The 20,894-nt window shown below is 59.2% G+C and overlaps 1 protein-coding gene across 4 annotated transcripts; it reads left to right on the forward strand.

The window, feature by feature from the left end:
- The first annotated feature begins 730 nt into the window (after nucleotides 1–730).
- Nucleotides 731–19,354, forward strand: UNC13D (unc-13 homolog D). Of its 4 annotated transcripts, none has more exons than XM_055724150.1 (32): nucleotides 731–803; nucleotides 6,975–7,007; nucleotides 7,282–7,389; nucleotides 7,786–7,845; nucleotides 8,108–8,174; nucleotides 8,258–8,435; nucleotides 8,782–8,826; nucleotides 9,251–9,319; nucleotides 9,490–9,559; nucleotides 9,893–9,997; nucleotides 10,308–10,400; nucleotides 10,629–10,732; nucleotides 10,959–11,076; nucleotides 11,684–11,808; nucleotides 12,081–12,171; nucleotides 12,428–12,484; nucleotides 12,904–13,001; nucleotides 13,240–13,291; nucleotides 13,602–13,732; nucleotides 14,070–14,190; nucleotides 14,742–14,885; nucleotides 15,070–15,162; nucleotides 15,481–15,687; nucleotides 15,869–15,937; nucleotides 16,264–16,343; nucleotides 16,529–16,634; nucleotides 16,709–16,780; nucleotides 16,903–16,986; nucleotides 17,284–17,404; nucleotides 17,972–18,095; nucleotides 18,428–18,633; nucleotides 18,745–19,354. In XM_055724150.1, exons 2-32 carry the CDS (start codon nucleotides 6,975–6,977, stop codon nucleotides 18,849–18,851), a joined length of 3,138 nt encoding a protein of 1,045 aa, XP_055580125.1. In that variant the 5' UTR covers nucleotides 731–803; the 3' UTR covers nucleotides 18,852–19,354. The 4 variants fall into 4 exon arrangements, with proteins under 4 accessions (XP_055580125.1, XP_055580126.1, XP_055580121.1 ...); XM_055724151.1 differs by lacking the exon at nucleotides 731–803 and adding an exon at nucleotides 1,740–1,882; XM_055724146.1 differs by lacking the exon at nucleotides 731–803 and adding an exon at nucleotides 4,228–4,427.
- Nucleotides 19,355–20,894: the final 1,540 nt, after the last annotated feature.

Genomic DNA, 20,894 nt, shown 5'->3' on the forward strand with positions numbered 1-20,894 from the left:
AGCAGCAGCCAGCAAAGCCTGGCATCGCAGCGGCGTTTCCTCCGGAGGGGCTGGGACTGGCCAGTGAAGCCCCTCCAGGGTGACTGGGGTGCTGATGGCCTCGCGGGCAGCTTGGCCAGAGTCACCCTTGCCCACCCCAGCCGTGGAGCTGCAGGTCTCATGCCAAACCCGTGCTCCTGCCCGGGGCTGCTGTGGGGAACAGCTTTCCCAACTGCCCTGCCTCGCGTGGGTGGCTCAGGTCCCCTTTGCTCTTCCCAGAAGGACGGGGGATTGCCGTGATGTCCTTCTAAGATGATCCAAATGGGGTGGGGGTTCTGTGTGCTCCCCCACTTCTTCCCAGGTACCATCATTTTTTGTGAGGTGCACCCCAAGTGCTCGGGAGAGCCTGTGGGAGAAAAGATGTGGGGTCAAGGCAGAAATAACTGGAAGGCGCCCTAGCAGACAAGGAGGGGAAATGACTGACATCCCTCCTGGGTATGAAATGGCTGGTCCCAGAGCACACAGTACCCGGAGGTCCCCAAGGGGATGCCCCAGCCAGGTGGCCCCAAGGAGGGGGAGCAGGAACATCACCGTTCTCATTTTGAAACCACCTTCCTCTCCTCTGCCTTGTGCTTTTACTGTACGCCTTGCCAAACTCTGGCAGGGACAGCCTGGTTTTGCAGTGTCATTGGACCTCGTGTTTAAAAGGAGAAGTGAGGGAGGGACATGATGAAATCAATTTTTTTGATATTTGCCTGTTTCCAGCCAAGAGGTTGAGTTAAGGGTGAGGGCAGGCTGCGGCTCCAGGATTATCAAGCCAAGAGGTAGGGAAATAAACTGCTATTAATGCTTGCAGAGGGCCCTTTTGTACCAGGTTTGGCTTTAAAGGGAAGACGATACCCTTTAAAGAGGGCGATAATGCTTGTTCTTTGGAGATCTGTTTTCTCAGCAGCACCTATAGCTCCATGCAGGAGTGAACTGTGGACTTTATTTAGACTGGGGGCCGACTAACCTCACAAGAGTGTAGCTCTCTAGCCTGTAAGGAAAAGAGGTTTTCCTTTAGGATGAGTTGTTTTTAAAAGGAGTGGAAGGGTTCACTCTATATTGTGCATATATGTGATACACCCGCCCTGGCTAGTTGTTTGGGGAGGCAGACTGATGTTGTGGGGAGGGAGGGCTGTTTTGGGGAACGCTGTCCTGCTCCGTTTAGAAAACAAAATCCTATCACAGCTCCGGACTTGGGGTGTTTGGGATGTTTTGCTACTTATCTGCATCTTTGGGGCGTGGAGTTTGGATTGTCTCTGCTAAGCAGCCAACTGTGCTGCTTCTGGAGCTGCTTTTGGGGCTTTTCTTATTGTTTCCTGGACAAGGAGTAATTTGAGGTGCAAATACGATGGGATACGTGCGCTCAGTGATTTCTGTCACCAGTATTTTGTGGGGCAGGTGGCTGCTGGTAAAACCCGGGGGGAAAACAGGATATTTGCTGCTTTTGAAACGTGGTCACCAATAAACTCTCCCTTGGCACACACAGGGGCTCAGACCCACGCGAGCCCCGCACAGAGACCTGCTGTAAGAACCGTGCTTGCCTCTGACGGGAGACGTGTGCTGCCCACCCCGCCAGGCTGTGCCTGAGCGTTTCCAGCCGGCAATGCAGTGACCAGTTGGGGAACTGGTGGGGAAAGTCCTTTTTAACAGACCTTCCTCACTGAAGCTGAACTTTTCCTCTCTAAAACCTGCAAAAACCCAGCACAGCCACCAGCTCTTGGCTTGGAGAATGATTGCCTGATGTTTAGCAATATTTATGATTGCAGTGGGTTTTATTTCTTCAGCATTGCAAGGAGAAGGGAGATGAATCTGAGGATTAACTAAATTCTTATCAGTTGTTCTCTCTGTGCTGGTTGAGGTAAGAGACGTTGCTTTGACCCCTATTATTTTTTGTGGCAAGAAGCAGCAGAAGGTGTGAGCAGCTCGGGGATGCTGCGTCTGTGTCCTGCCTTTATCTCTGTGGTTGCTCTTTGCTAGGCCAGATTTTGCTTTTGCAATCAAAGCTAAAAGCAAAGATGACAGCAATCATTTTCAAATGCCATTGTGCACTTTACATCTCTACATCCCGCTGACAACGTTTTGCAGTGGAGCATAGTGCTGATGTCCCAGATCAATAAACAGCATTTGTGTGTGTCAGGGGAGCGGGATGCAGAATAGAAAACAGCTCCTCTGCCACGGCCCCTCCATCAGCGAGGGAGGAGATGCTTTTAAACTGTTTGCCCAAGGTGAAGCTGGTTAAAGTCAAGGCTGAGGCTGGCAGGGCTGCGCGAGCACCTCTGAGCATCTCTGCCAGCCAAGGGGATGGGCACCCTTGCCGGGCACAGGGCGAGGAGGCAGCTCCAGCATCAAACTGGGGAGCACCGAGGGAGTGATGCGGATCCCAGTTCCTTGGGCTTTCTGTGCCAGTGCCTGGGGCAGTTACAAAAGAGCCTCCTGGCATGGGGGAGAGCAGAAGTGTAACCAGCAGCTTTTTTCAGACCTCAGGGGATGAGGCTGAATGATCACTGTGAGAGCAGGGATGGATTTCAGCTTTTCAGCATCTCACTGTATCTCTGGATTTTTACTCCATAGATTAGCTTGGCATTCCCCTGCCCCTGGCAACTCACTGTGCATCTGCTGTGCAGTGCCTTGTGGTCCCGGTCCCGTGCTGGCAGACCTGGATAAGGAAAACCTGACCCCCATGTGGATCTGCTGCCAACACCCACAGCCTTTTTTCCATCTTGGAGTCCCCCAACTTCAGGGAACCACTTTTGCCAACGTAACCTGCTCTCACAGGGTTTCAGGGCAAAGGGAAGTTGTGTCTCTCCTAAAATAGCTAAAACAGTGCAACTTGCCTTAATTAAGGAACTAGATGATTGCAAGGATGGAAAGGACTGGCTGCCTGCCTCCCCCCTGTCCTCCCACAGGGATGCCGCTGCCAGCATCCTCCTGCAGCAATTTGCAGCCCTGGTTCCAGCCAGCGTGCTGCACGGTACCGCCGTGCTATTGGAGTTGTCTCCTCATAACGCCTCATACGGTAGGTAAGAGGACAAACTTTCCCATGCGTGTTCCATGGTCATGGTTTTCTGTTTGGATTAAGTGGAAATCCCTGACAGGCTGCACAGCACCGCTGCACGCGACGTGGAGCCTCTGGCCCCTGCATTGCATCTGAAGCATCTTGTTTATGGCTTCCAGGGGTGTCTGGGGGCCAGAAACAGGAAGGCTGGAAAGAAAAAAACTCCCCTCGAGGGAGAGTGCAGGGTCAGCCGTGGTCACAGCCCTGTTTCACAGAGCCTGTGGCTGCTCAGCACCCCCAGCAGTGACACGCAAGGTCCTGGACCCAGGCTGGGCTCCTTCCCCGGGCTGTGGCTCTGCCCACTGAGCAGCCAACGCTTGTGCAGCCCCACGGCCCCCGGAGCCCGAGGCTGCTCTGAGCTGTGCACCCACGTACGTTCGACGTCCAGGAGCAAACCGGCTCTTCCCTTGGCCGTCTCCTGCAGCTCTTCCTGATGCCCACCCACGCCTCCCCCCCCCACCGCTTGCCACCAGCGCAGGCGTTTCGATAGGGATCTTCAAGGGGTGGGTGCTGCTGCCAGCCTGTGATAGGCAACTGCCTTGCAAGTTGCAATCAGATTAAGTGTTTACAAGAATGAAAGCTGACAGTAAATCACAAGTTTTCAGCTCCATTTCCTGATGCTTTTTGCCTCAGTAACCATTCCTGCCTGGATAGCCCGTTCCGGGAAGGGGGCCCTGCGCCCCTTCCCAGTGCCATGTGCACTGACCGCCTCGGTTCTCAGCTCAGCTTTGTCCAACACGCCCAGGTGCCCCAGGAATTTCCCATCCTGCAGCTTTTGCACTGGGTTTCAAATCCCCTCCATCCCTGAGGCTGAGGGTGACTCTGCTTTCTGCAGGGTCCCCGTCTGTGCTCACAGTGCGTGGCAGATCCCAAATACGCGCTGCAGCCCAGATCCTCCATGTTGCCCCCACCCGTGCTCCCCACCATCCCCTTTCCCTGCTGGGCTTTGCCTTCTCGGAATGACTTCTGTCCACCTGCTCCCAATTCCTTGCTCATAAATAATAGCAGGGACTGGGTGGGACACCTTTCTTTTGCCCCCATCCCTTCTATACCACCAAGTCCCCGTTGCTGAGGGATTGCCCGCGTGGGATGGGGTGCTGGGAAGCAGGGCTGGGGTGCGGGCATCCCCGTGCTGCTCGGGAAGGAGGCCTGTGCGTGTTTCCGCTTCTTAAAATGGCCACGGTGAGATAAGGTCTGTGGTTTCCTTCGAGCATGCGAGTGAGGGGGAGAAGCGGCAGCAGCAGCCAGAGCTGCAGGCGCTCCCCTGCCCTGTGCTGAGCCTCCCCCTGAGATGGATGCTGCTGGTGAGACCCCCGTGGGGACCCTCCCCGGGGAGGAGAGCTCCAAGGTAGGTGGCCTCGGATGCGCAGGGGTTGGGGGCGATGTTTGGGGCTGGGGAGCGTGTTTGGGGTGTGATGGCCCCAGGAAGGAAGTTGGGGTGGCCGTGCCCGGGGGTCCCCGGGGTGCAGAGCCGGGTGCTGAGGCTGAGGAAGGGGACTGAGTAAAGGGAACGAGTCCATGTGCTGGCTGGGATGCTTGGCAAGGGTGAGCAAGGAGTGGGGATATGGGGGTACCGTACCCCTGCAAACATGCACCCAGTGGCTGCAGCTCTAGGCTGGCTCCCAGGGTCCCCCTCTTGGCTCGCCCACAGCTTCCCAGTGCCTCCCAGCCCCTCCGAGCTCCCTGCTGCCATCAGATCTGCCAAAGCCCTGTTCTCAGCCAGCCTAACCCAACCGACTTCCTCTGCGGTGGCTGGACAGACAGTGTCCCTGTGGGTGTCCCTTTGTCTGCCCCCGTGGAGATGGGACCTGCAGCTCTGCCCAGTGCTGCTGGGAGCAGACGGGCACGATCCCCTATGCTGGACCCCCGGGATGGTCTGTCTTGGTGGTGTCCCCCCCGAGAAGGTCTTGACCTCCTTCCTAAATGCCGCTGTCTCCGCAGCCAAGCTGGCACCCCGCACCAGTGACGCTGCCCCTGCTAATGGGGTGGGGGGGATGCTGGTGGCTCTATCCAGACCTGGATTCAAGCAGCGCCCCTGGATTTGAGCTGGGCTCTTGGCGTGGGGATTAACAGCAGTAAACACATCCTGGTGGCTCAGCTCGGCTTTGGCTTAACCAGTCCCGTGCACATATGGGCGAGCATAAAGCAGATCCCTCAGCAGCCGTCCTCGATGGCAGAAGGGAGCAACAGGGCACTGCCCAGATCAACAGCCATCCCTCCGGCTGCCCTCCCATGCTACTCCACTGCTGGCCGAGGAGCAGATGTTTGCGCCTTGCTGATAAGTAACGGCAGCAGGGAAGTAAAGTCCTTTTTCTCTCCCCTCCACGCTTGCAACCCTGCTATGGGGCAGCACTGCCCACAGGGATGCTGCAGGATTTGGACCGTGCCGTGCCCGCTGTGCGCTGATGCAGGCAGGATGGTGCTGGGAGCAGCAGAGGGTGGATGGCTCCTGCGCAGGGGCAGGCAGTGGCCCATCTGGCTACAACAGGTCGCCCTTTCACGGGGGTTGCTGACCCACCGCAGCCCCCGGCACCAGCCAGCGGTTAAAAGGAGGGATGTGGAGGCAGGTGGGGGAGAAGCAGCTCGAGGGTTAAACTCACCACGGGTGGAAGAGTTGAATGTAGTCCAGATGGCCGGGGGATTATGCCAGCCCTAGATTTGCATAAGCAAATGTTAATGTTCCAGCTTCAGGTTGGTGTTTTATTATTATTATTATTATTATTATTGTTATTATTAGGGGGATCCTAAGGTCATTTTGGGGCCTGGGCTGACCCACAGGTAGGATTTATCCATCCAGCCATCCCCGCCAGCCCTGGCTGAGTAGGGTGCTGGGGCCATGAAGGGTCAAACTCATTTCAAAAAATTTCCATTATATTTTTTGGCGTCGCCCCTTTGTACTCCCAGAGGCACCAGCACTGGGAGCCATAACGGATGGCACAGGGGCACTGGTCCCCCTCTCCTCTGGCTGCATCACAGCTCATGGCGGTGGCAAAGTCACTGTCACCTGGCCAGGCGCTGTGACAGGAATGAGTTGCTCAGCGTGGCAGTGGCTGAATCCAGCCCACGGTTAGAGAAGCGGAGGCATGAGGGGCTCAGCCTCGGCGTCAGGGTGACGATGGGCTGGGAGCAGGGGTTTGCCAGGGAAAAGGGTATTTTTGGCAGAGGTGGTTTGATCTCCTGGCCAGACCCATGTGTGGGAGGTGACATTTGAGGCGGGGGATGACGGGGGCTGTGTGGGCAGCAGGACCCCCAGCCAGCCCCGGGGCTGAGCGCAACTGGAGCCCAGCTGCACCTCATCGTGTGGCACTGTTTTTTGGAAAGTAAATGCTATTGCTGGTCATCCTTCAAGTGGGAAATGGACATTCAGCTCAACAGCAAGCAATGCACCATTGCAACAGTGCTCGTTTTTCTTCCTGGCAAGAGGACTCATGTCACAAATCCCAGTGGCTTTTTGTCATCTTCTTACCCATAGCTGCCTTGCCCAGCCTGCAGCTCCTCGCTGTGCTTTGGCCATCTGCCCTCTCCCTGTGCTGGTTTGCCCTCCAGCCTAGTCCTGCTGGGCCTGGCCAGGCCAGCGAGCAGCTCTGTGGGGCAAGAGGCAGGTGGGTGGCTTTTAAAGCCTCCTATGGGTCACCCCAAATTGCTGTTGCCATCCTCGCTGTCCCCTCCTCAATTAATGGGGCTTGGGGGTGAAGCACCCCATGCTGCCCCCCCGGTGGGTGATGGAGGAAGCGGTCCCTTGACCTCAGGGCATCTGCGGGGTGCCACAGCATCCTTTGGGATATTGCACCCCAATGCACGTCCCAGCTGCCTTGCCCTGCCTGGCCGTGTTTTCATCTTAAAAACCTCCTCTGCCAAGAGACCTGACAGGAAACCTCTCTCCTTCTTTCTCTAGATGGATCTGTCCCACCGGTTCTCCAAGAGAGAGGTAGGAGCATGGCCCTGCCACGGTGTCACTTGGTGGCACTGGTGGGGGTGGCAGCACTGCTGGGCTTTGGGGACGTGGCTCATCTCCTGAAGATGCTCCCCAGGGACACCCGGTGTGGCTGGGCAGGGGTGGATGCTGAGAGGGGGGCAGCAGGGACCGTCTGGGAGCCCCAGGAGCTGGAGGCAGGGGGGACACCCCGCTCATTCTGGGGGATGCGTGGAGCAAGTCCCCGCTGGCCTGGCCCCGTGCAAGGTGTCGGTGCTCCCCCCTGCAGCTGGCCCTGCTCTACGAGGAGGTCCTCTACACCATCCTGCACCGCCTGGGCAAGCCTGAGCACCACCATGTTGCAGATTCCCAGGAGCTCTACGCCTACGTGCAAAAGGTGGGTCCCCACTTCCCTGGTGAGGTCCCCCAAACCTGTCCCCTGACCTGTCCATCCCCCCAGCTGAAGAGTATGGTGGGGGGCACTTGGAGGGAGTTTTTAACAAGCACCTTCAAAAGATGCAGCAGCAGCAGCATCCAGCTGGAGGGCTGGGACAGCGTGAGGATGGGAAATAGTAGCTTTAGGGAGAAATACTTCATTTGGGCTCGGGATGGTGGGAAGAAGGCTCTCCCCCGAGAGCTTTCAGCTGGTCCCTAGCCTTTTCTGCTGGGCTCTTTGTTCTGCTCCCCTCCCCTCGAGCTGCAGCTGGCTCCCAGGGAATGAAGGGAAGCCCCTGGATGCTCTCCAGCCACACTAACAGGGCAGCATCCGTTACCGACCCCGGTATCTACGCAGGCTTTCGGCATGGACACCGAGGAGCACAGCGTCATCATGCAGCAGGTCAAGGAGCTGGAGGTGCGCAGTGAGACGGTGTCCCCCCGCTATGCTGAGGCTTAGGGGAAGCTTCCATATCGGGGTGGTGCTGGGGGGGCTGCATGTCCCCTGGCCCCATGTTTGGGCTGGGGGCTATGGGGTGCCCTGGGTTGTGTGTGGGGGGAGTTGCCCAGGAGCTATTTGCTGGCCTGAGCGGCAGCTGATGTGACCCTGCTCGAGCCCCATCTTCCCTCGCAGGGTTGGTGACCCCCTACATTAATCACTGTTATTTTCCTTCTTCTAGAGCCCGATTTTCTGCCTGAAAGCAACTGTGAAGGAAGCCAAGGGGATTTTGGGCAAAGACGTCAGCGGTAAGTGGAGGCGGGTGGGTGTCCCGTCAGAAGAGGGACAGCTGCTGCCCTCCATGGGGACTTGCACGCCTCCCCCCTCGCAGGGTTCAGCGACCCGTACTGCCTGCTGGGCATTGACACCAAGAGCCAGGAGCCGGCCCACCCCGAGCACAAGAGGCGGATGAAGGCTGTGGTCAAAGACCTCATCCCCGAAGACCAGATCCATCGCACCCAAGTCATAAGCCAGACCCTCAGCCCAGTGTGGGATGAGACGTTTATCCTGTAATTGCTGCCCCTTGCCTTTGCTCACCGGGGGGCTGGAGGGGGTGCCCAGGGCTCTTGGGGGTGGATGGGGGAGTTGACCACTTGTCCCAGCCGGGAGCTGGGGCTCTGCTGGGTCGGTGCCCACTGGGGTTTGCCAGGCTTCTGGTCTGACTCATGCAGCAGGTCCAGGGAGGGGAAAAACAAAACCCTTGGGGCTCTCCCACCGCTTCTGCAGGCTGTGCAGGGTGGTTTGGGGTCTCCCCCAGGGAGGAGCTGCCTGCCTGTAATCCCCAGCTGTTCCGCCTGCATGCTGCCGGTCCCTCGGATGCTACTCGAGTAATGGCATCCTGCTGGTGTCTTGCAGGGAGTTTGAAGACATAGAGACAGCCAGCTTCCACCTGGACATGTGGTGAGTGGCAGCACCCCATGGCCAGCAACCCCAACCCCCACCCTGAGTGGGGTCCTGCCTCCCTGGGGTGGTCCTTCAACCTGCACCCTTTAAAAACCCCCAGAAACCATGCGGCGACCCCTTTCCCCGTTACTTTCTGCCGGAGCAGTGCACAGTGCAGGATGTGACCAGCATACGCAAAGAGCGCCCAGGCTGCCTTTGCCCAGGCAGGGCTGATCCTGAGCCCTGATTTTATTTATGGAAAGAACCCACATGCTTGCAGATTTTGTCTCGTCAGCTGGTTTTGGGGGTGGTCTCATCCCAACACATTTCCCCCATCTCCAGCGACTTCCCTTCTCCACCATCATTGCAATTCCCTGAACTATTTTGCAATCACCTGAATTTCCTCCTCTGCCCTGGTGGGTTTTGGTGCCCACGCTCGCAGGGACTCGGACACGGTGGAGTCGGTGCGGCACAAGCTGGGAGAGCTGACGGACCTCCACGGGCTCAAAAGGTTGGTGCTGGCGTGGCCCTAATGTCTTCCTTATTTGCCTGCTGGATTTTAAAAATTGCCTTTGGAAGGAGGGAGGAAGGGTGGCAGGTCTGCATCACCTTTCACCCTGTCCACGGCTGGGTCATGGCTGCAGAAAACTTTTCACCCTCTCCCTCACCCGTGCCTTTCAGGATCTTTAAAGATGCTCGCAAAGACAAAGGGCAGGATGATTTCCTGGGGAACGTGGTCCTTCGCCTGAAGGTGAGCACCACGGTGCATCCTCTCCTCCAAGTGGCTCCCCAGGCACCAGTAAAACCCCACGGGATCAGGGCAGGATCCCAGCCCCATGCCAGCCCTGAACACCCAGGATCCCGGCTCAGAGCTCCAAGTTGGTGTCAGCTCCCTCAGTTCAGTGTCAGGTGCCCCAGCCACTCCAGCACACTTGATCAGTGATTATACAACTTTTATTTTTAATCCAGTACTAGAGTAGCCAGCATCTTCCTGCCCCATTAACGCAGTAGGACCTGGTCCCTGTGCAGGATCCTTCCCCGAGGAAGGCTGCCTGGGGCTTCACCCTCGTCTCTGCACATGCAGGACCTGCACTGCTGGGACGACCAGTGGTACCAGCTGGAACCACGGACAGAGACGTACCCCAACCGGGGACAGTGTCACCTGCAGTTCCTGCTGACTCACAAGAAGGTAGGAGGGGATGGGGAAGGGGAGCCCTTTCCATTGCCTTGGCAGGATGGGTCACAGATCCCTGCCCTAGGACCAGAGGTGCCAGCACCAGGGTTTGCACGTGCTGGAAAACAGCTTGACCCGCCCCCCCCCCCCAGCTCCGTGACAGCATGGGGGCCTTGCTCCTGGTGCATCTGCGTCCCTTGGCTCAGCTTCAGACGGGGCTCTCTGGCCCCATGCTCTTTGGGTTCCTGTGTCCCCACTCTCTGACTGTGTCCCTGCATGGCCAGGCAGGTTACGGTTGTTGCTCCTATGCCCTGTCTCTTTTCAGAGGGCCACCACAAGCAGCCGGACACAGCCGAGCTACACTGTCCATCGCCACCTCCTGCAGCAGCTGGTGTCCTATGAGATCCTTCAGCACCAGGTACCCCTCCGGCAGCTGGGCTGGGGTGAGGGCTTCCCTCGGAGCCCATCACGCCTGACGCGCTGCTGCAGTGTGATGGGGAGGAGGGTCATGATAGTGCCTGGCATCCTTATGGGATGCCCGTTCCTCCCGTGGTCCTGCAAACACACCCCATCCCAGTGCCCATTCCCCTCCTTGCTCAGCCCAGCTTGCTCCAGGACACCTCACCCTCCTTTTGCATCCTCACAGGCCGGCAGCATTGCCTGGGACGGGGAGCTGAGCAGGCACGCCAGCACCGTGCTGTACCTGCACGCCACGCAGAAGGATCTCTCCGACTTCCACCAGGTCATGGCGTGAGTACCCCCCACCCAGGGAGCCGTGATGCAGCACCGGGGGGGTCAAGGGCCCCGACAAGCTGGTCTCCCCCAGGAGCTCAGCGTGGCTGGTAGCGCTCCCTGCAGAGACCTGGGTCCTGCCTCTGCAAGCCCAGCAGCAGCCGTGGGTGAGGGAGCCCCATGCTGGCCCCTGGGTGCCCCCCAGCCCCTGGGGGCTCAGCCCAGCCTCTCCCTCCCCCCCCAGGCAGTGGCTGGCGTACAGCAAGCTCTACCAGAGCCTGGAGTTCAACAGCAACTGCCTGCTCCACCAGATCACCAGCATCGAGTACCAGTGGGCGCAGGAGCGCCTGAGGCCAGAGCAGGTGGGGGGGTCGGGCACCACATGGGGGGCATCAGGGATCAGGGAAACATGTCCCGTGCACCCAACCCCGAGCTTCTCCTCCCAGATCCTGGGGCCATTTCCCTCCCTGTGTTCCAGCAAAGGCAGGAATTTGTGGGGTACAGGGGTGCTGGGGCAGCTGGAGGGCATCTCTGGGGAGAACCAGCCACAGGGACCAGGGCAACCCTGGGTCAGGGGGACACTTTGCCCTGGTGGCTCGTTCCCCTTCTCCACAGAGAAGCCCTTGCCACTAACATCCCCCTGCTCCATTGCTGCCATGAAGTCAACCACAACCCCCTGCAAAGCCTGAATATGACCCAATTCCTACTTTTCCCTGCCTGTTTTCCCAGAGCATCCCAGCAGCCTGCTGAGACTGAATTTTTCATGCTTATCTGTGAGGTTTGAGCAGAAAGCTCAGTTCAGCCCCTCCAGGGAGAAGTTACCCAAGGCGTCAGGGGGGTTTCCCATCCCTGGAGCAGGCTGGAAAGGAATGGGAGCCACCCAGCTCCCTCCGCTGCGATGCTGTGGTCCTGCCAGCATCTCTGTTTGCCACTGAGGAGGACAGCATGTGTTTTCTACCTTCTCCCCAGAAAGCAGAGCTGGCCGAGTCCTTCCATTCCTTGCTGACTTATGGGGTCTCCCTTGTCCGGAGGTACCGCATCATTTTCCCCCTCTCTGTCCCAAGGTCCACCGAGAGGCTCCAGTCCCTGCTTCGGTGAGTCGAGCACCTGTGCCAGCTGTGCATGGGGTCATATGGCTTGGTCACCACGATGGACAAGCCTGTAAGCTTGAGCAAAAACCCACGGGAGCCCTTTCTTCCCCTTTCTCGGCTGCTGTGACACTTGTCCTGCCCTGTCCCTCATCCTGGGCTCCCCACGGGGGATGCCGTTGGGAGGGGAAGGTCTGTTTGGGCAGGGTCTCTGTGGGGAGAGGCAGTTGTTTCTGATGGGCTGGTGCTGGGTTTCACTTGAGGTTCTCGCTTTGCAGGGTCCTGGTCCAGATGTGCAAAATGAAAGCTTTCCACGAGCTGTGCACGCTCAGCCCTGACCTCCCTCAGATGGTTTCCGTGGCACTGAAGGTAGCGGGACCAGGGGTCTCACCCTCCCCAGCCCTTGGCAGGTGGGACCCTGCGGGTCCCATCCATCCCCTGCCCAATGCCCAGCAAAGGCCACCATGGCAGGGGAAATACCTGCCCCTTTTCAACTTGGTGGTCCCAGTCTGTGGTTCCCACCACATGGAGCTGGGTCCTGGCCACAGGGAGAGCAAAGCGGGTGACAGAGGTGGCTTTGCTCCTCCTGCTTCCCTGCCGTCCCACCAGGACCCTTCTCTTGCAGTCAGGCACGACGGAGTGGTTTCACATGAAGAAGCAGCACCTCAAGCCCATGGTGAAGGTCAGGTCCCATCTCTGTCTCTCTGACATAAGAAGCAATTTGCTGGACTTGGGGTGGGAGGCCTGAGGGAGTGGGAAGACAAGACTGAGATGGGGCTTCTCCAGTTTTCTGATACAGTCAAAGCATTTGGGCTTCCAGCTTAAAAATACCATGAGCCACGTTACCTGCAATGCCGAGGTGCATGGAAGCTTAAGGCCTTGGTGCGATGCTCAGGAGAGCAGGTGGTGGTTTCCAGCCCAGCCATGCAAACACAGGGTGACAGCAGACATTACTGACAACTTCTTGGTGCTCGTCATGTGGATCTGATGATAGATTGCTACCCCACGAGAATAAATCATAGAAATAAATCCAATCAGAATGGAGCCTAGGTCATCTCAAGGTCACCGAGCATGCAAAACAAGCTGTTCCTCCCTTTGCAGAGCATGGAGGAGAACGGCAAAGCTTTGTCCAGACTCCTCGTGGAGGTGGTAGCAGATCTCCAGCAGTGCCAGAAAATCTGGAATAAATTCTTCATCAAGTAGGTTTTGGAGCTTGATCCCCCTCATCCACCTTCCCTGGGGTCAAGAGCAACGGGGCACTTTGACGCCTCATTCCTTGGCTCTTGGGCTCCACGGACAGCGTCTGTGGTCCCGTCTCTGCCCCTTAGAGCTGCACTGTCCTTGTCCCCATGGCAAGGGCATGGCCTGGGAGCGTTAGCTGGGCTGGGTTTGCTGGACTGGGGCTGGCACGTTCCTGACTCTGTTTCTCTCTTGCAGCACCTTGAAGTTGAATCTCTTCTCCATCGCCTACCTAGAGCTGGAGAACCTGGTGAGCAACCTGGGCTACTCTGCACTTGTGGGACTAAGATCTAAAGCCAGGCTGAGGCTTTTGTCCACCCTTCAGGTGACAACTGGTTGTTGCAAGCTCGGAAAGAGCACAAGCCAGGGAAACTCTCCATCTTTCTTTGCGTGCCCATCATCTGCTTGCTTGACCCAGTGAATCTCCTGAAATACCACCCAAAAGGAAGAGTCCCTCGAGCTGACCCGCACGCCGTGGCCCCACAGAGCCCTTAGCAGAGCAAGCCCTCCTGGCCGGACCCTCGCTAACAGCTCTCCCCCCTTCCCTTCCTCACTGCCAGGTCGCGGAGCACGTCCAGGAGCAGCTGCATGAGGTCGACAGCAGCATGTCCAAGCCCACGGCTGAGAGCCTTTTCCAGCTCTACATGAACCTGCAGGAGCTCTATCGGATGAAGGACTTCCTCCCAAAGAGGTATCCAGCCCAGACAGAGGGGAGATGCCGAAGCGAGGGAACCAGTAGTTAGTTGAGATGCACTCCAAGTCCCTCCAATTCACTTACATCACTAATAACACACAAGGCAGACCAGGCTGTTGGTGTCTGGGGTCCATGCAAGCACCACCAGAAGGGTGTCAGGCTTGTCTCTGAGTGAGGTTGATGGAAACCTCAACTTCGAGACAAGTGGAGGCTTCTCCTTAGCACGTTGCTGTGTCGTGCCTCCACCTTGGGACAGTTTCTTTTACATAAGAGTGAGGGGTGATGGCCCCTGCTGTTGCTGTGCGGTTGGAGAAGCTGGTGCCTCCATCCACAGGGATGGACCTCTGGCTCTGAGCAACTTCCACCAGTGGTTCAAGGAAGCTGTGCCCCAGTGGCTGCAGAAGGCCTACACCATCGCGCTGGAGAGGGCACAGAGAGCCGTCCAGATGGACCAGGTAACCAGGGCAGGGGAACATCTCCCTCTGTCCTTTGGGGACGCTCCAGCTCCCTCCACACCTTGCTGCTGTGTCTGGCTCAGAGCACAGAGACCACCATGCAGATGCCTCTTGCAGCCCAGGAGCAGCTGGTTCCTCTCCCAAATGCGTAACAAAGGACACGATCTCCTGAACCAGCCCCACCCCAAGCCCCTGTTCCCCTTTCCCTTGCTGCCCTCTGGCAGCCCGAGCAAGCTGATGAGCCTGCACCTGGGCCACGCTGTGAGCATCCCTTCCGCTTCTGGCCTTCAGCAAGAGGGGAGGGAAGGCAGCCAAGGGGCCACGGGCTCCTCGCCCCGCTCCTCAGTGTGGTCCGATAGCGCTGGGTTGGGGTGTGGTGGAGGACAGCCCAAGGCAGCATGCTCAGGCTGCTCCATCCATCCTCATCTCCATTCTCCAAAGTGACTGGGTGATGACACTGGGACGTGATACTGGGACATGCTATTGGGACTGATGGTGGGCCAGAGAGTCCCAGACAAGCTAAGTTGCGTTTACTTTCCCTGCCCCCTCAGCTGACGCCCTTTGGGGAGCACAACAAGCACAGCACCTCCACCGTTGACCTGTCCACCTGCTACGCCCAGATCGTGAAGACCTGGCAGCAGCTCAGCTGGCCAGACCCCGAGGAAGCCTTCATGATCATGGTGAAGCTCGTGGAGGTTTGTACACCGGGCCCTGCCGGCAGATGCCACGCTCAGCAGCAGCTGGAATTTTCTCTCTTCTTGGAGCTGTGCCTCCATGAATGGGGCTGGTGTCCCACGGTGATGTGGCGGGGTCTCCTGGCCCCGTGGTGGTCCCTGTGCTGCCCAGCTCAGTCCCGTTGCCTTCTTCTCTATCCTGCAGGACATGTGCAAAATCGCCCTGATGTACTGCCGGCTCATCAAGGAGCGGGCTCTGTCGCTGAGCGAGCAGAACGAGGGTGAAGCAGCCAACAGGGTTGGTGTTGGGGCAGCATCTGCTGCTTAGGGAGGGGCAGGATTTGGCCACGGTTTCTGGGCAGAGAGGGAGACGAGCTGTGAGCTGCTCTGCTGGGTTTCACGGGCACCACTTGGCCCCCAGTAACCATAATGCTGGGAAATCAGGAGGGAAATGGTGTGAGCAGGGGGAGCGGGATGGGGTTGGGGTCTGGGATGAGGATAAGGATAGGAGTGAGGATGGGCATGGGGACGGGGATGGAGATGGGACTGTAGATGGAGCTGGCGGGGGATGCACCACGGGGTGTGGGACACCCTGAAGGAGACCCACCTCCTCCAGCTCTGCATCGTGGTGAACAACATCAAGCAGCTGCGACTGCTGATCCTGAAGCTGCCATTGCAGCTGGACTGGGCCCAGCTGGAGCAGCGCACGGGGGCCGTCATCGACCAGCAGCAGATCCAGCACACGTTGCACAACCAGCTTGACAGCACGGTCTCCTGCCTGGACCATGAGGTCCGCGACGTGGTGCAAGCCCTGGCCACCAAGGTGACCACCTGCCACTGAACTCCCTTAGCCCTCACCTGGCCCAAAGTGTGTGTGTGGGGGGTTCGCCCCAGGGGTCCTGGAGCCCATAGTGCTCCTGGGATGGAGACAAGGTGGACCTGGGCATGGGGAGGCTGCTGCAGAGGGCAAACCCCCAGCACCTGCGTGCATTTCCCCCCGGCAGCTGGAAAAGGGCATCGCCAGACACATCCAGGAGCTCTCGTCTTCCAGTGACAGCCGGGTACCTGAGGACGTAAGTACCTGGCCCTGCCTCTCCTGGGTCATCTTTTTGGGCGGCTGTGAACAGACCTTGCCTACTTGGAAGCCCCCATCACCCTTCCCCACCTTTCCCTGCCTCATGCCTGGGGCCCAGACCTCCGTGTGCTTTGTCTGACGCCTGTGTTGGCAGCAGGACCAAACCGGGCACCGCCTGCCCACCTACTCACTGTGGGAGGGAGACCCCTGGGCTCTCCCCTGCTCTGCTGGCTCCAGCCTGCCATGCTCTGCCCCTCTCCCTGCCTTACCCTGCTGGATACGGCCCCCCGTGCCCTCCCCAATGCCCCTCTCCTCTCGCTGCAGTCCATCATCCCGCTCATGAAGTTCCTGGAGTCGGAGCTGCAGTATCTCAACGAGCATCTGGTCCAGGAGAACTTCAAAAGGTGACCAGGGCACTGGGGATGCACCACGGCAGAGGCCGGCAGCGTTCGCACCCCTCGGCGGGAGTGTTCCCCCAGCCCCAGGGGGACATCCCACCTTGGGGCTGGCTGCTCAGCAAAGCCCCTCAGCTGAGGACCAACCCCCCGCACAGACCCTCACTCACAGCCTTCCTCCCTCACCCCTGCAGCCTCCTCACCCTCCTCTGGCATCACACCTTGGCCGTGCTCTCGGCAGCCGCGGGGCAGCCAGTCCCCTCGGCCCAGCGCTACAAGAAGCTGCACTGTGCCCTGAAGGTACGGGGCGGGGGCACCGGGGGTCCCGGCAGGATGGGTGTCTGGTTGCCAGCTGACAGCATCCTTCTCCCCAGAGCCTGGAGCTGTGCTTCCACGCCGAGGGCTGCGGGCTGCCGCTGGAGACCCTCCACACTCCAGCCTTCCTGGTATGGGGTGCTGGGGACAGGGGGGTCCCCAAGGGTTTCCTTTGGGTGCTCTCCAGGGAGGGCATCCCCTGGCTGCAGCTCCTGTCTGCGTGCTTGACCGTCACCTCTCATCCTCCCCGCAGTCACTGGAGACCCACCTGGCCCTCTGCTCCTCCACCAGCCGCAAACTCATCCAGAAATACTTCAGCAACAGGATCCAGCAGCAGGTAGAAATCAGGATGGTGCCCCCAGCCCCTTCCCACGTCCCACCCTTGCACACATGAGGCTGCCCAGCACAGCCTGCCTGTGGAAATGTAGGATTTCCCCACCACCCTCCCAGTCCTGGGGGTTTTGGGGTTGATTTTTCCCCAGCGGTGGGCAGGAGGGGGTTCAATTACATCCCAGAGGATGCCCATCACCCCCTGCCCTGTACCCCAAAATGCCCACTCAGCAATGGGACGTGGGCATCCCCTCCATGAGCGTGCTGAATGGCAGCACCCTCATTCCTGTGCCCCGCTGCTCAGCTGGACACCAGCTCGGAGAAGTACGGGGCCGTGACGATCAAAGCGCTGTACCGGCCTTCAGAGCAGAAACTCCGCGTGGAAGTGCTCAACGCTGTCAACCTCATCCCACTGGACTCCAACGGTGGGTGTGGGTGGGCTGGGGACCCCCAGCGCCCCAGGACCCCCTGTCCTCAGCCCCTGATATGCCCCTGGGTAGGAGAGATGCTGGCAGTGCTCGGGGTAACGGGACTTTGTCTTGATTTGCTTTTGAACACAAGGAGGTCGATTTGGGGGAGAAGGGGGGTTGTTGCACTGGTCTGGGGTGGTCCAATGGGATGTGGCAGGTGGGACGCTGTGCCCGCATCCCACTGCCTTCCCTGGGCGGCACAAGCCAGCAGCCAGGGCAGGCGGGGTTTTTTTCCATCGTGCAAACCATCTCTGGGACAAAAAAAATACAGCGGAATGGGAAGGGACAGCCTCGGGGGTTGGCTGTTGTTTGGGGAGGTCTCCAGGAGAGGTCACTCCTCCTGCAGCCACCCGTGGCCGATGGACTGTAGGCGGGGTTGGGGTGATTCCCGAGCCCTCGTGGGAGCGTGGGCTGGGGTGGGGGTGGGGTGGGGGTGCCCTGACCTCCCCAGCTGCCCTGGCTGGGCTCAGTTGGCCGTGCCAACTTTTAATTTTAAATGTGCTGATGTCTGCACCCCACCAGGCTCGAGTGACCCCTTCGTCCAGCTCACCCTGGAGCCCCGTCACGAGTTCCCTGAGGTGGTGGCCCGGACCACCCAGTGCAAGAGGAACGAGCTGCACCCCCTCTTCGATGAAGCCTTTGACTTGTACGTAAGGGCTGACACTCCCCTCCACCCCCCAAATTCCTGCAGCACCCCACACTTCAACCCCTGCTAGGGGGCTGCTGCTCCAGGAACTGGGTCCTGCCCTGCGATTTCACCCCCTGGACCCCACTGGGGGCAGGGGCTGGGGTGGGGGCACCCCAAACTGGGTCCTGCAGGCTGGTGTGGGGCTGTGCCAGGGCCTTGTGCTTTGATGGGGTTGGGGTCATTGCACAGAGCATCACCCCAGGGAAGCCTGTTTGGTCCCTGGAGGGAAGGTTGAATGTTGGGACCAAGGGAGTGGGATGTGATGGGCCCCTGCACCCCTCCCCCTGCAGCTTGATCCCCCCTGAGAAGTGCCGGCAGGAGGGGGCCTGCCTGCTGCTGACCGTCTTCGACTATGACACGCTGGGGACCAATGACCTGGAGGGCGAAGCCTTCTTCCCCCTGTGCCACCTGCCTGGTCTCGACACCGATGAGGACCAGGCTGATGCGGGCCGGGTGCCCCAGACCCGCCTCCCCCTGACCCACCCCAAACCCACCGGTACGTGGTGCCGCGGCCAGGCTGAGCCCTGCAGAGCCCCCGCCGGCCCTGCGGTGTGGGGAGGGGGCTGCGGTGAGCATCTCCCACCACCTCTCCCCTCCTCTCTGGCAGGAGATGAGATCCTCCAGCTGCTGGAGTCCAGGAAGGGGGACAAAGAGGCTCAAGCCTTCGTTAAGCTCCGCAAGCAACGAGCAAAGCAGTCCAAGGAGGTGGAGTGAGGGAGGCGGAGGAAGGGGGTCCTGAAACGAGGGGATCCGGCCAGTGGGACCCCAGGAGTTTTGCCAGTGCTGGAGATGGAGCCATCCACAGGAGATGGGGGGACAGAGGTGGCCCCTGTGTCCCCCACCACCTCCCAGCGCCCATCTCACCCCCACCTTCAGGTAGCAACGTCCCCGTGATGATGTGGAGGGTGGGCACACTGTGTTTCAGGGTTTTCTTTGCATGTCTGGACTAGCAACACTACATGGGGATGTGAAAGTGTGTGGCTGTCCCTGCCTGTCCCCCATTAGCTTGTCACTGCCGGTGCTGCGTCTCCTGGTCATGTCCCCAAGCCTCCTGTCCGCAACACTGCGTCAGGGCAATGCAAACACGTCGGCATTCAGTTGGGGTGGGCACAGCCCGTGGCCAAACCTGCCTTCCACCACCACCACCGCCCCTCCTTTTTTTTCCTCTTTCTCTTGTGGATAAACCTCTTATTTTAAATTAAAAGGAACAAAGCTGATGCGTGGGCTGAGTCTGCGCAGGGAGCGCTCGGGGGCCGATGGCCCTGCGCCGGGAGCAGCCGCAGCAGCAGCGTGGCAGGGTGGGACAAGGCGTTTGGGGTACGGGGGGGGCAGCCGGGAAGGGTCAGTGGGATGAGATGGCAAATGAGTGATTCGGTCCAAGTTTCCCTTTGGAAACAGGATAGAGCGCTGCGATGGTGCTGAGCCCTGCACTGCTGGCAAGGAGCTGTGCTGGCACTGGGAGGCAGCCAGGTGCCTTGCTCAGGGACCACCAGCACCGGGTGTCACTGGCACCGGCACTGGTTTGTCCCTCCCCTCCCAGCCTTGGCTGGTCCCTGCAGGAGCCCAGGTTTTGGCGAGGGCTTGGCCGTGCGGAATCGGCCGGGCTGTTTCCCTCTGCAGGGAATCGGGATGCGCTGGTTGGAGTTATGGGCAGTGCGAGGCATCACCTGCCCGCAGGTACCAACTGAAGCTGCCGCTGCCCAGCGGTGCTGGCGGCAGGGCTCAGCACGCAGCACGGCCGGTGCCCGTCGACCGGCTGATGGAGCTGGGGGCTGGCGTGTGAAAGAGCCTGACGAGACATACGTAAGGCCCAGGGCTGGCTCAGGCAGCACGTGGTGGTTCAGTGGTGAAAAAGGGGCCCAGGTAGATACGCGTGTCCTCCGGGCTGGGGAGAGGGGACGGGAGCAGAAGCCATCCCTGCCCAGCCTGGCACTGCGGGCTCCTGGCACCTCCCCATACAGCCAGTCAGGCTTTGTAGTTTGCCTTTTTGCATTGTTTTTTTGTTTCCTTTTTTTAAAACGTGCATAGCTCTTGGGTGTGTTTCTGTGTTTTACCGCCGATCAGGGTGCCGGCCGGGGCTGCGGGGGTTTGCTGGAGCCCAAGGAGCAATAAAGAGAGAGCATCACAGCCCCGTCAGCTCAACCACGGTGCTTTGGGCTGCCGAGAGCCCCCAGGCCCCCGGCGGTGCCCCCCAGCCCGTGCCAGGGACCTGGGTCCCTCTGGCAGGGGTGGGCAGCTCGCAGAGTCCATCGCATGTGGGGCGACCCAAGTGTAACAGCAAATGCCCAGGGGGGGCAGGTGGTTGCTAATTATCTGCTGGTTTTTTTCAGAGCTTGTTTTAGCTGTAATTATTATGAATTATAAATGTGGAGCTTTCTCTGCCCCCACCCTGCAGGGTCCAGTGGGTCCCTGGGAGCTGCCGCGTCCTGGGGAATTAAAAAGCATCACCCCCTGGGGTGCCAAGCACCAGCTGCTTTCTCGGTGGACAGAGCAACCGCTGGGTCATTTCAGGTCAAGCCCTCGATGCAGGGCTGGGAGGGGGGGGTGGGCAAAAGCTCCTTTGGTATCTGTGTGACACGGTTGGGCTCAATCGAACCCACAGCGGGAGGGATTAAGGCGCTGCTTGCTCACGGGGAAGCCATTTGCTGGCTTAAATCACTCCTTTCAGTCCCTCGCCTTGTAGCTCTGCAGAGAAGTGAGGGTCCGGAGAAGGGTCCCGGCTGGCGGCGGAGATGCTGTCCCAGAGCATCATTTTGG

Source organism: Falco cherrug, chromosome 1, assembly GCF_023634085.1.
Source record: "Falco cherrug isolate bFalChe1 chromosome 1, bFalChe1.pri, whole genome shotgun sequence".
In the NCBI taxonomy this organism is placed as follows: domain Eukaryota; kingdom Metazoa; phylum Chordata; class Aves; order Falconiformes; family Falconidae; genus Falco; species Falco cherrug.